Below are 14,846 nucleotides of genomic sequence, written 5' to 3'. Positions count from 1 at the left end.
GCCGGTTTACGGTTCGACTTCCGGAGCCTTAGGGATTCAATACTCCTTTAGTGACTCGTCAAACTCCTTTTTCCTTTGCAAAAGCACAGCCATTTCTTCCTCGCACTTCTTTGAGGGCCCTTTTCGGCGTCGGATGCCGTGGGTCTTCCTTTCTTCGACATCCGTTTTGCAGGCGTCGATGCCTTTTTAGCGGGTTCGGTGTCGTCGACCCTTGGCTTAGGAGTCTTGTGCGACTTCCCCTCTTCGGCTACCCATGGGTGGGTCCCGTGGGTTTCTTTCGGTCGGGGCTGACCTTCAATCACCTTTTTGTTCGGCGTCGTGGCTGCCTTGGCTGTTTTCAGTTCGTGGACCTTCGGTTCCGACGGATCTTTGGTTCTTACCTTGTCCGTCTTTTTCTTAGATTCCTTCGCCCTCTTTTCAGCGCGTCTTTTTTTTGGCGTCCTTTTCTATAACTTCGACGCCCGATCGTTCATGTGTGGATTCCGCAGGAGCTGCGTGCTCCTCTTCGTCGCTCAAGAAACCCATCTCGCTCATGGAAGGTTTCTTCGTTGGCATCAACATCATGGCGTAGCGGGCCTGTCTCTGATTTTGGAGTGTCCCTGAGAGTCTTCGGCAGGAAAGCTGCACAGGCCTCACAGTCTTAATCCTGGTGATCCTAGGGTAGGCAGAGGTTGCACACAGTGTGTGGATCCCGCGTATTAGGATGGCACAGAATTTAAAGGGGGTCTCTCCATGGCCCCTACCTCGCCATTTGTGGCCCGGGGTAGTTCTCTGGTGTAGTAAAAATGTGGGCCACTGGGCTTCTGTCGCCGACTTTGCGTCGATGATCAGTCTCTTCTCGTTGATCCCATCGACGATGCACTTTTTTTTGAAGTTTTTTTTGGGGAAAAAACAAACTTTTAGTCGGAGCTTCCTGTCTTGCTTCCAGACCCAACGGGGGGAAAAAGAATCTGAAGATGGCCACTACGCACGTTGACCTCCAGGATGCAGTCTGACATCATGCAGGGGACATACCGGACACCAAATGGTGGTCGACAGTGACCAAAACAAGAGGAAAAAAAAAAACTGAAAAACAAAGACAATTCCGGACCCAACTACTAGATGGCGGAATGAGGCACAGTATGTGAATCCAAAAAAGGATTCACACTGCAAAACCTATGTTTTGACACCAAATGAAGCATATAGGTCTCATGGTTCCTGAAACATTACATCATCACTGCAACACACCCAACATTTTTGAAAAGGCCATCCAGAAGATTTTGACCCAGATTAGCTATGTCTACCCATGCTAAATTACTTATGTAATGACCCAAAAAACACAAATCAAAAATTAAAATCTCTGGACAACACTTTTTTTTTTTTTTTAAACAGAGGTATGTCAAGGGACCAGGACTCTAAATAGTATTTAATAGTACTTCACCTTTGGAACAAAACGTTTTTAGTACCGCAAGGACAAAACTAACAAAGGTGGTAGGACTAATCTCCCTTTTCATGAAGAAACTCTGTTATAGGGATAACTACAAAAAAAAATTAATCCCTCAGCTATGTTCAAAAGTTAGATTTTTACATGTATTCTTTGTACAAACTGATGATGTAAATGTCCACACTGTAGAGTGTCTGCACTCCAGCTCAGTGCTTCAGTTTGGTCATTGCACCACCAACCCCCCAGGACATGACTAATAAGAAATCAACGTATATCACTACTGAGGATCAAAGCACGTCAACTTACTGAAAATCCTCCGATCATACATGCTGATTTTGCTGGGTTGACTGTGTGATGGGGTGTGGGGTGTTATCTGTTTTTTTGTTTAATTTTGCTGTATTTTATATGCATGTCCCTTCATTATTCCTTTTCCGTTATTACATGAGAAAACTGTCAAAGTCAGGATATTGTTCATTGATGCTACGGAAGTCTCTGGGTTAAAGAGCTCCGCTGTATGTGCATTTGACAAATAAAATTTGTTTAAAAAAAAAAAACTAACTGAAAATAAAATATAGAAATAAAGAGACGAAAATGTGTGAATCAGTGACTTTAAAAAATACATTATACACAATTAAACTTTTAGCACAATTTGTTCCTTCACTACTTGAAGAATTTAACAAATGCACCAAAACCGACTTGATGTTTATTCTCACTGAGTGCCAGGTATAAAAGAGAAACCTTGCATCAAAGAACACTGAAGTTCAATTGACTAATGCAAGGAATGGGTTTCTTAATTTCAAGAGTTAGGATTTATCTGAAAGTTTCAAAAGGAGCTTAAAGGCTTTATGTCCTTAAGTCTATATACATGGCAGTTAAACAAAATATGCCAAGGCCTTCAACTGTTTAATAATTGACATTTAATTCAACAATGATTTTTTGTTAACATAGCTTTGCATACTTTGTGCATATATAAAATCAAATCCTCTTAAGTCTATACATAAACTTAATCACTTACTACAAACTAATTTCTACTTACCATATCGCCAACCCATTATGTTTCAGAGATCAATAACCTTAGCCAATAACGCGCCCTATATTTTTTTCTCAAACAGACAGCCCAGTCATTTGAATTTTACATGAGTGCCACAGCAGTCCGTAAAAAAAAATAGTTCAAATAAGTTGTGGATAACATTCAAAATAATAAAAAGCGATTGGTTTAAATGCTATCTATGACTCATACAACATGTATCATAATTACAGCAAAATAATTTCAAGCACTATCATTTTAAGGATCACTTTTTCAAACTGTAGACTAATAAGTGTAAAACATAAACAAGGCATCAGGCCTTTTCTATCGATGTATACGGATCTGGACAAGATCGCCTTATTAGCACTGCCCCAAAGCTGCACTGATTTAGTAAAGAGCTGAAGACGCACCTCTTTAAACACTGCTACATCACAATGCATTAATCGTCCACAACCTTTCCCATCATTCATTGACTTTATTGTGGTCTTTGACCGTGTACAGCTCTCTGCTGTCTAGGTTAGCGGTACACAAATACCATATACATACAATTACATGCTTATCACAATTGTTTGAACCTGAAAAAGTCTTACCTTCATTTTCAACATTTCGCTTTCTTTCATTCTCTTGTTCCACCTTCCTTTGATATTCGTTTATTCTATGTTGCAGCATCATGTTTTGATTTTCAATTTGGGACACAGCAGATTCTAGGTTTTTCCTTTGATTGCCCTGTAAGGAAAATAGAAATTTCTCGTTTCTGCGCTCAATAAAAAATGCCTCTTTGGCTTGATAAACTTAAATTATTCACATTTCATCTTTAAAAACTGAAAATGTTTAGAAATTCAGAGCAACTTCAGTTTTCAAGGGTTTATACCACAACATAAAAGATATAAATAGAAACTACGCTGAAATGTTTATACACATTACAGAGTCCTGAGATACAAGAGCCACGTGGGAAAAACTTAGGTGGTATCTGCAGTGGTGACACATAGAAGTACTGGGCAGAAGAGCTATTCAGGACAGAGCACAAGCTCCTGATGCTGAGGGGAAAGTTCTCATAGCTTTGCTTCTCAGTCACCGATACATAAGACGGAACGCATCTTAGATTACCAGCTACTCTCAGGTACCTCTGATAATAAAGTGAATACGTTTCCAAATCTGTTGAGTTAAGCCATAAACATCAATAGGATAACATTCACCTACAAGGTAATGTTGCAGAAACTCCAACAACTAGAGGCTAAATGCTATACAAAGGTCTAAGGTCTCAACCAAGACCCAAAAAGTAACATCTTTTCAACGTGAATCACAATTTTAACACTTTCCTATTTTACACTTACCTGTAAATAAAACTACCATTATTCTTTGATGTAATAGCAGGGACAGGACATTGAGTTTACTGAGGAATACTTAGGAATTTGCATTATTTGACTTTGATTACATGCTTCTCTCATCCATCCACTTCCTTGTGTTCAAAGTTAGCTTTGTCAAAACTGGGGGCACATGTTTTTGCCTGTACCAGTTCACTAGAGAAGAGGTGCCACAAAGTTCTGTCACCCTTCACCTTTGTTTAGGAAGGGTCTACTGTAGTTTGATAAATTATGGATTCTTCCAAAGGACCTCTAGTCATGACTATCTTATTTATGAACAGGACCAGGTTCACTAAAACCTGAGTTTCTGCTCCTTGGGTTCTTGCTGCCGCTGTCGTAGTTGTGGCAATTTATATAATACATGTCTCTTTGAATGTCCAGTTAACATCAACTTAACCTGTACCTTCTTGACATGAAAGCAAAATAAAACTCCCAAGATTTATGATTTAACTTCTAGATATTTTGATCAGTCCACAAACATCTTATCAGTCTAATATGTTATATGACCATCGGTATTGGCTGCATCTCTGAAGATGCACATCTGTTGTTCTCTACAGAATCATTGTTTCAACATCTCAACTTCACATGGCAGGGTGGTACATATTTACTTTGTCATTTCTTCAACTCTGTTCGGTAAAGTTCACAATGCTAACATCACAAAAGCATAAAGTATGATATTGAGCAAGAAGATCCTGCTAGTCAAATTTAACTGCCAGACCATTACGAATTCAAGGAACTTTACTTCTTAGACTGACAGCTCCAGCTGGATGTTACAGATATTTTACATTTTAATCTACACAATACAACAAACTAGTCAAGTCAAAAGTACTTTATTCAGCAGCCAAGAGACATAAAAGCAAACCATTTTATAAAAATACACATTTCATCAAAATACATTATATGATTAAAGGCATCCAGCGTTACTATTACAGTGGTCACGTTAAAAACCTACAAATGATACATCATGTAAAATGGAGTCGTGCTAAAATGGTGAGCCAAGACCATAAATATTATCTCATTAAAGATACAATGCATAGTTTAGGAGAACATAATTACACTGACTGATAACACAACAAACTAATTACACAAGAGCACCGCAGTACTGATGATCCAAGTCAAACAATGAGAAAATAGTCTGACTAAATTCGAGGACAGGGATATATGTAACCAGAACTCGGACAGAGCTGTGAGGCCATACTAATGGCATTACAGCACTACATACATTTCTGTAAAATAACTAAGTAGAGGCAAAACCGCCGTCTTAGAGGGGTTTTCAAAATTCCCTTGCACTATCCCGTATTGCAGTGTAAACACTAGAGATCCGCTTAAGGAAGCGCTTTACCTCAGTTTCATTTTTCGTAGTAATCTCTTCAAATGAGCGCTCTATGTAAGATACTTTGGGTCTAACAGAGTTTGGAGGAAGGGTTACTTAATCAGAACATGGTGGATATCCTTTTTACAAGTACCACAGGATATAATGCACTTGTGTAATAAAGAAGATGAATTATCTTCCTAGTATGTAACTGAGTAACCCGACCGCCAAACTCCGATTCAGGCCTTTTGTTTTATTCCTGCGGTCATTTGGACTTCTCTCAATCCAATAACAAAGTCACCTTCTGATGTTCACCCCTTCACTTTCCAGTGATTCACTGTGTTCACTTCCACATAGGTGAACTCATCAGCAAGGTATAAAGCAATTCTGTTTTCCTTTCGTTGCCATCGGTTTATTTATCTTTAGGGGTATGCAACCAACTTGACAAGCCCGTGTCAAAATACTTCAGCCATAATATTGGCAAATGTAATCAAGAGTACTTGTCCTGTGCCACAGCATGAAGCACACATAGCTCACCTCATTCTGTGGAATTCTGCATAGTTGTTAATCACTGGGAAATGTTATGATGCCATAAGCCTATTTTCCTTTCTGTGGTCACTTATCAGTATTCTGTGCAAGTCCAGTAGATTGCCACTGCTGTCCCACGACTACCATCACTCAATTTGCTAACCAAGTTTAATTGTTTGGAAGTTGAATTGTCTGTGTTAAAGAAGTCAAGCCTTACTCTCTGAGGTGGTAGATGCTATCAGCTGAAATGCAACATTACACAATAAATACCCTAATAAAAGTCTGTCAGTGCTAAAGAGAAAAGAGAAAACTTGAGGTCTGAAATTGGATGCAATAGCCCCTTCTGTTTGGTGATCATAACGCATCTCCAATAACACCACTGTCATGTTGAGAGAGGGTGGTTTTCTATAATTTTTTATAAGCAAAGATTTCTGCTTTTAGCAAAATGTTTGTGCAGCGAGTGGTGGCCTTCTTAAAATTGGAGGTACTATCTAAATTTCGCTTTCTGAAGGAACGGGCCATCTAAGGTGATCTTCTCCCAGTACCTCAACTAAAGAAGTATGGCATTAGCAGTTCAAAGACTTAAGATGTTTTAGGGTTTCTGTTCAGCAGGAGAACAAGGATTACTATAGGCATTCTCTATCCTCTATATGTATGAAAATTCTGATGGGAATACCCTCACATGATCAGAATTCAGTCCGGAAACTGAAGAAGTTTTGTCCTCGGATCCCTTAAACACCCAATTTGCAGGCAGGCCGGGAAACTGACAGATCAAAGTAAAAAACTAGCTTCACCCCAACTTCCGACCAACATCGCACAATGGCCCTCCTGGTCTTTTACTACCTGGTTTAACTTCAATTTACATGATTTCTTTATCAATATGGCCAATCCTCTGGAATCTGCAACCAGCATGTAGTATAGGCCGGTATCCCCGTCTGGTTAACATTCAACAATTGTCGCTCACTAGTTGAATCTCTTGAAGAAACACCACTTCCAGAAAATGGCGCTTGACATATTGGTGCACTATTCCCAGCTAGATTTGTCTATCCAGTCCATTCACATTGCAAGATAACTTTTATCCTCCCGCTATTCTTCAAGCAAGAATCAATTTGTGGCATTCTTTATTAGCTTCTGCTATGACCTAGCACCTGGTTCTCCATCTACTCTCAACTCATTTTTATGCTCTAGTGTTTCAGAACAATTACTATAAACACAAAACTATTACCATCTCATCCCCTAACCCCCCCCCCCCCCCCCACCCCCACCTCCCTATCACCTGGTGCTGCAGGTACAACACTATCCATCAACCCGCTTTGTGGGGAGCCTGTAGCATCAAATCACATGAAGATCCCATACTTAAATACAAAATTCAGGTAAATATTAAGAGTATCAATATGGTTTTCATCCCCTCTCCATTCCATATACCATATTCTGTGAGCGACAATGTTATCCTAACATAAAACCATGCGCACGTACATATTCATATTGGTTTCTCTTTGTTGCTGTTTCAGCAAGTGGTGGGATCATCTTTCACTATACACCTGAAAGTTGATTGGTCCTCACAGCTGCAGAGTGGTCCCATCTTCATGCTTCAATTTGGACCTAGTGAAGATCAGACTGTAAGGATCAGTCTGCCATCTAATTGTAATCAATGACTGGTTTTCCTAGATCAGTCGGTGCTTTCCAGGTCCCCCAACTTGCTGGGTTGGCCTAGACTGCCCCTTCGCCACAGAGGGAATTCCCTCAGCTACAGCCACAATATCATTTTCTCTGTCAACATGGTATATAGTGCATTGCTTTTCACTAAGAAAGTCTAGACTGTAAGTTCTACTTTCCATGCTCTCATAGTGTAGTGCATAGAAGTAGGCTGTAGGGTGTTAGTTTTTAAATGACATTTTAACTAGGTTAGAAATGTTCATTTTAGTCTTGTTGTTCTCAACATTGATTCTCACTGTTTTTATGATATCCTGTGTGGTTGTTTTAAATGTGCTGAGAAACAGGGTCGCCCTGTTACAATAATGCTTTTAGTTAAAAGTGTTTATTTTTCAAGGGGGGTGTGTGTGTTTGGATATTGTGAAGAGTTGAAAAGATGTGCTTCAACAATGTATTAGGTGGGATCCAGCTGGGCTAGAATAACCAGTCTTTCACATTTAGGACTGGTGCATTGAACCAAGTTCACCTGTGTCACCCATTAGTGGGATAGTAAACCTTGTAGAGCTAGACCAGAGTCGTAGTTTACCAAACACTGGGTCTCGCAATGAGAGATCCTCCTCAAGAGAATCTCTTTTGAGAAGTGGAGAATCACTTCTGTGAATGCATCTGCTGGACTGAAAAAACTGAAATCCTAAATCAGGTGACTGTTTTTATGAAAGAGAAATGTTTTACAACAACCAATGAAAGGCTATATTAGCCATTTTGGCTACATACTTGAAAAAAACTAATTAAAAAACAAAACAAAGTCTCTAGACTACCAAATTAATAAAAAAAAGTATTTCATAGCCTTTTTATAAAGGAAGATTACGAGAAAATAGCAACACTGTAGCCTAACAGGCTGAAGTCTGAAAGACTAGGGAAAAATTAGGTGCTCTTTCAAGGAATAGTATCCAATCATGCCCTGTAGGTGACAGTTGAGCCAGTTGTATTCTTTTTGTGGATACTAAGGATCCGGGTAGAAGTGAAGACAATTCCCCTTACTCTTTCTTCAAGGAGGAAGGAGGGTTTCTTGTAACAATAATGAAGATTCCCCTAGAGAAGAAATAGGATTACAAGTAAGCAACTATACCTTCTCCTCAAAAGCATCTTCATTAACAAGCACTGAACAGAATAGCAAGTCAATCTGTCACAAAGGCACAGAAAAATAGGCAAGAGGTAAAATCTACTACAAATGTAACCAAAAAGATTTTGAAGAGAGGCTTGGCCCAGTTAGGCATCAGTTCTAGAATCTTTGTAAAGAAAATAAAGTATTTTGAAAGTGTGTATAGACTTCTAGGTGGCCACCTTAAAGATGCCAACCATGGAGATGTTTCTTAACATTGCAGTAGCAGATCTATCTCTCAGGTTGGCCTTTGAGTCTACCCAACAAACTTTGTAAGCATTACTATAGCAAAGAAGGCTACAGGAGTTGGACTGTTTTGATGAGGCTAACCCTGTTCTTATTGGACCACAGTTAAGAAATAAAGTCAATTTGTCTAATCTCTTTGTTCCAATCTACATAGAACTCCAAATCATCCAGTGAATGTAAAGCCTTTTCCACTGGAGGGAAGGATCCTGGAAGAAAGTTGGAAGAGAAATTAATTAACATAAAATCAGATACCCCTTTAGGTAGAACACACTGATGAATTCTCATCAGTATTTTGTCTTTATTGCACCCTGTATATGGTTCCTTACAACAGAGGTCCTGGATCTCACTAACCCAGTGAGCGTACATTAAGGCCACAAGGAAAGCGGTCTTCCAGGATCTATGCTTAAGAGAAGCCTTGTGAAGAGTCCAAAAAGGTGGGATAAAGCTAAATGAGACTCCACTTGTCTTCCAGACACTGTTCCAACGATCTCATTTGCAGACAGGCAGTTGGAACAAGAAAGATTCAGAACATTTTTACGCCCAGAAGTGATAAAAACTGACAAGCCATTGGATGTTTTGTTTCTACAAGTTTCTGGCTGATAGAACACAGGCTCTCCTCCACTGGGTACATGTTTCCTGAAGTGACTGACTGCTCCCAGGAAATGGATTACACACGAGACACTGAGTGATTGACTATCTAGAGACTTATCAAAAGTGCAATGTTGTAGTGCCACTGGACTTCTTGAGGGTACTGCTGCCTTTATCAGTCAGTCTTCTAGGTAAGGACAGATAAAGATTAGAATTTTTATAAGAGCTGAGACCACCCCACGTGCTTGGACAAAGTTCCTGGTGCAGATTTGAGGCCAAAACATAGAACTTAGACATTACCTACCAATCATCTCAGAACGCTGCAAAGTTTTTAGATGATAGGGGTGATGATGGGGATGGGAAAGTTAAAATGAGCATCTTGTATATCTATGGCACACATTCAATTCTCTTGATGGAGCAGAGGTTAAATCTGGCAACGTGCCAACATCCTAAACTTCTCATGCTTTAATAGTTTGCTCATAGCACTGAGAACTAGGACAGAGCAGTATTCCTTTTTCAGTGCTTTCTTATGAACCCGAAAGTATCAGGAGAAAACTTTTTTTCTTTTCTATGTCCACTGTATTTTTGATTATGAGGGTGCAGACTTCCACACAAAGCAACCGTAGGTAGTATGGAAAAGTCATTGTGGGTGAATGAATGAAAGCAATTAGTGGAACTTCATAAAACAGCTATTCTGCACAATATTTAGCATTAAGCACCGCTGTGTCTAATGTTATTTTTCTCCATACGTCCAGATGGTTCCTAATGCTGCCCCATACCAGAGAGGCAAATGAAATAAGTGGAAGAAGGGAATCATTGCTTGGCTCAGTTCCCTGCAGCAGATGGTGTTTGTTGTCCAACGTTCCTTTTCGTTTATCTACAGGGTTGAAATTATCTTTGATGTTAAAATTGTTAAGGGTACTGTGGCAGCCACTGAGGGGTTTGAACCCTTTGTTGTTGGTAGAGTCTGGCATAAGACGTGTACTGATGCTTTTCTGTTATGTTTTGTGCATTTGTATAGTGCACAACTCACCAGGAGGGAATCCCAATCTTAACACAGGCGCTGTATGTGCAAAGCCAGATTCGGGCTAGGTGAAGAGTCAGGTCTTCAGTTTCTTGCAAAATTAAAAAACTGAGGCGGAGGCTTTTATGTGCAGGGGCAGGTTGTTTCAGGCTTCAGAAGCAAGGTGGGAGAGGGCAGGACCACCAGATCTGATTCTGCATACGCGGAGAGCAAGTGCGAGTAGGGGTCCAGCTGAGCGGAGGTGTCTGGTAGGTTTGAGGAAGTTTATGGGGTTGTGGAGGTACGTGGGGCTAATGTTTACAGCTTTGAATGCGTGCATAAGGAGTTTGAAGCGTGATCATTTGTGGATCGGGAGCCAGTGGAACTCTTTGTGGTGCAGGACGATATGAGTGGGTAGGTTGACGTTGAGCCTGGCCGAGTTTTGTATGGTCTGGAGCCTTCTGGTCAGTTAAGTGTTAAAGCCAGTATAGAGAAGGTTGCAGTAGTCCAGCTTGCAGGTGATGGGGGCTTGAGTGACGGCTCTGTGAGTGTTGGCGGTTAGCCATTTAAAGATCTTGGTGCGCATCTTGCGTGTGTGGAATTAGGAGATGTTCACTTGTTGGGTCAGGGGCCTCCATCCGTTTCAGTGTCAGAAAGTAACAGAAATACCACCCAGCCCAGGTTTCTGACACCAGAACACTTCTCAATTGCTCCCTTGGCTAAGAGAACTAGAATTTCTTCTTGGAATATAGACAAGTGATTCTCCGGAGGATGTTGTATTTTGAGTGGTATGTTTGGAGTACAGCAAAGGAAGGATAGGGAGTAACCTAGTTCCACAATCCAGATCACTAAATGATCAGCAGGTAAAATATCGAACTGGTCGGTTGTGTGTTGCCAAGGTTAAAGGGGATATGGGGTGGCTACAAGGGGAGGGCTGTTAGAGAAGCTGCCTCGGTGGAGATAAACCCAAAGAACAGGCATTGGCCTTCCTTTCCTTGATCCTTTTAAGGTTGAATTTGCCCCAAAACAGTCTGTAGTCGTCAAAAGGAACATCCATATGTGACAGAACCCTGTGGACTGAATCCAGGTGCGGCCCGTAAGCACCACACTAGTTCTAACCGCTTATCCTAGAGAGTTAGTAATGTCCAAACCGGAGTTAATCAAAAATTTTGCAGCATTATGTCCACCCAAAATTAAACACTGTAGAATTTTTGCGACTGCATCAGAGACCGCCAGTAGGGCATCAGTCATTTTGTCTTATAAGGTGTGCATCTCCCCAGGTAACATGGTGCATTAACCCACCTAAGGGCAAGGCCAGATATGTTTGCAAAAGTCTCCAAAATCTCAGATTCCCTAGTGTGGTAAGGAAAGCATTCAGGTTCTTTAAGGCTCATAGATGTCTGTAATACAAGACTCTCTGGAATAGGGTATTGTAACAAAAAATCTGGATCTCCGGGAGCTGGTCTGTGAGGTCTTGCCACTTACCTATTAATTGGAGGGCAAGATCCTGGTTGTGCCAAGGTGCCCACGAGTACATCGATAAGAGCATCATTGAAGGGCAATAAAGGTTTCTGTGATGATTGCCCTTCGCATAATACCTCTGACAGAAGTGTTGTTTTGATCTTGTGTGTGGGTCAGATAAGGTCATCGGTCTAAGCTGACCTTCTAATAACTGTGGCAAACGATGAAGTCTCCACAGAAGCCCTTGAAGTATTTGAGGAAGAAAGTCCACTGTCTGGGGAGGTATCCAGACCACTACCATTTTAAAGAGCCTCAAACAGATCCCCTTGTACACAAATATGGTACTCTTAATCAAAAATAAACTCCTCCGTAGAATAATCAGGCCTAGATTGGAGAGCGAGTATAGTTATAGGTGCAATGTGCGTCTCAGAATCTAAGAGAATAATCGGATCCTCGACCAGCGTCAGCGACGTTGGTCTCAGCACCAAAGTAAATGGCGTCAGTAGTGTCAACAACTTAGACGCCGTACCCAACGCCATTGATTGAGCCATAGATGTCACCGGATCCGAAATGAGGTTGAAGGGCAAAGATGTCATATGTCTCGAGGACGAATCACTGACAGTAAACCAGCTGGCGGCCCTCTTGGATCTATAGGTCAGAAGGAGCAACAGTGAGATTCGGTGTGGCACCAAAGATTTTGTTTATAGCTAATTTAAGCAGTAGAAGCAGTTCCAGCCTTGCTACCCACTCAGAAGGAATTTACAACGGAATCAACATCAAGGCCGACTGCGCTGGGTTAGAATGCTTTAGTGGCCGTGAGATGGTAGGTGCATCATGCAACGCTGTATCGTACAAGTGGTGAGACACAGGTGACCATTATCTGGATTTTTGTGGCACCTCTTCGACTTACCTGACTCCAACAAGGAACAGTCACAAGAGCAACCTTAGAAACAAGAGCGGGTCTTTGCTCCCTACTTCAGCAAGGACCTTGCACCTTGAACTTCTCAGCTCGGCGATGACAGGTTTTGCCTTGCGGATGGCCTTTTTGTTCATCTTGGCTTACAAAGAACATGTCTGAGTTGTGTCTGGGACCAAAATGCCAAAGACAGACATTATAAGGTTCTATGACCAACATCTGTCTGGTACAGTCCTTACCAGGCCTAAAACCTGCTGGCTTTGGTGGCATATTGCCTGCACACTTGCAAATTTGTTTTGAGGGAAAAAGTTAATAATCTGTAAAATGATCGCTGAAGCTATGGATCTGCATTAGTTGTCGTGGAAAGAAAGGAATAAATGCCAGCACAAGCAGGTAGCGTAAATATACTGTTCCCGACCTCACATCCGGATGGGATGGAGAGACTCGAGGCAGATGAAGCCACCTGCCAGCGTGCAGGAGAACGCTGTGCAAAAGTTTCTGGATCCAATCTCATGCCTGGGAATATTCAAAAGGTGAGGAATGTGTGGTTAGAAGTTTATCAGAATTTAACGTAACAGTACTAAACATCAATTGAGTGAATCATTTCCTCTACCTCTGTGATCTTTATCTGGATCTCCCCTATGGAAGTCCATTGAAACAGCATCTGGCGCAGATGTAAAGAACGCACCCTCTTGATGTCCCTTGGATCTTCCAGATGTCTTTTCACATCTGCATCAGTCTTCTTGAAAGCCAAGCGGCCAATATTTTCCCTATCCGTCGAAATTCTCCTGGACATATTATTGCAAAATGTGCGGGAGTCAGGATGATGCGTTTCAGATAGGCATACAATACATACTGTGTGAGGGTCTGGTTGGTCTTCTTTGTCCCACATATGGGACATTTCACAAAAAGAGATAGCATTTTGTTAAGGAAAAAAAAGAAAATAATTCTGTCAGAAATGAAAAAAGTGTACTGCTGGTTTTTAAAGATGTCGAGCAAAGGTGTATTCAAATGTTTGGAAAGAATTCTAAAGGAAAAAAAAGGTTAAGATCAGTGCTATAGGATACTATCAGCAGGACTAAATAAACTTGATCAACTGCCAACTATAGTGTATGTTGATGTACTGGTGGTATGCTAGTCCTTAAAGCGGCAGCACAGTTTTCCCTGCTTTTCAGGATTCAGCCTATTAGGCTACATTGTCCCTGTTTTCTTTCATCCTTCATTTAAAAAAGGGCTTGAGAATGTTTTCAAGTCACCAAGTTATTCTAGTGACTGTTTCTATTAAAATTTAGGGCCTCATGTACAAAAAACCCATTTAAGGAATTGTAAATTGCAACAAACAATGATTAGCAATTTGCGATTCCTTAAATGGAATGTACAAAATGGATTTGTTAGAAGTGGTCGTAATTTGCACACCGACTTACAAAGAATCGGTTCTCAAAATACTGATTCGTAATGGGTCGCAATTCGACCTACTTCATTGATATGCATGCGATAGGTCATACATTGGGACCCACTACAATTGGCTACACTAACAGGCATGGTGGCCTGCTGGGGTCAGCAGATCATGTCTCTGATTGCTTTTAAATAAAGCATTTTTTTTCTTTTAAATGCAGCTCTTTTCCCTTATAGGAAATTGGGATGTGTATGAGGGAAAAAAAGAAAATAACAAACCATTTTTTATGAGCAGGCTGTGGTCTCATGGACAACTGCCTGCTGATAGGAAATTTTGTGACCTTTCACAAAAGGAAAGGGGTTCCTTCTAGGAGGTGGTAAAATATTAAAGTTTTGCCATCGGATTTCGGTCGCAAAACATTAATACATAGCTTAAAGATTCGGTATCTGGAAGGGACGCCCTTAACACGCCCCTTCCACATACTGAATCTTTATTCCCAAATCCAATTAGAGATTCGGTAAAATTCAGTAATCTGTTACTGAATCACTATTTGAGTTTGGAGAATTAAAAAAAAGCCATTTTGTGGTCGGAAGGCTCTGACTTTACAAATCTGAGCCTTACCGGCTGTAAAATAGCTTCATACATGAGAACCTAAGTTTCTTTTATCAAGTATAGAGCTGAAGATTAGCCAACATAGCCTTTTATAGACTGTTCTAAAACATCTATTTCTTTGAAAAACTGCCTTTTAAAAAAATAAATGCACAGAC

The 14,846-nt window shown here is 40.7% G+C and overlaps 1 protein-coding gene across 2 annotated transcripts in view; it reads right to left on the bottom strand.

The window, feature by feature from the left end:
• ROCK1 (Rho associated coiled-coil containing protein kinase 1) overlaps positions 1–14,846 on the bottom strand; it is a 1,783,501-nt gene that overhangs the window by 1,065,776 nt on the left and 702,879 nt on the right. For both annotated transcript variants that reach the window (XM_085605798.1, XM_085605799.1), the window contains exon 14: positions 3,041–3,176. In XM_085605798.1, the coding sequence (XP_085461924.1) occupies positions 3,041–3,176 (136 nt within the window). The remainder of the gene's footprint in view (positions 1–3,040; positions 3,177–14,846) is intronic.

This window comes from Triturus cristatus, chromosome 5_1, assembly GCF_964204655.1.
Source record: "Triturus cristatus chromosome 5_1, aTriCri1.1, whole genome shotgun sequence".
In the NCBI taxonomy this organism is placed as follows: Eukaryota; Metazoa; Chordata; class Amphibia; order Caudata; family Salamandridae; genus Triturus; species Triturus cristatus.
Note: the sequence above shows the minus strand (reverse complement) of the source record. Positions and strands in the feature narration are given on the sequence as shown.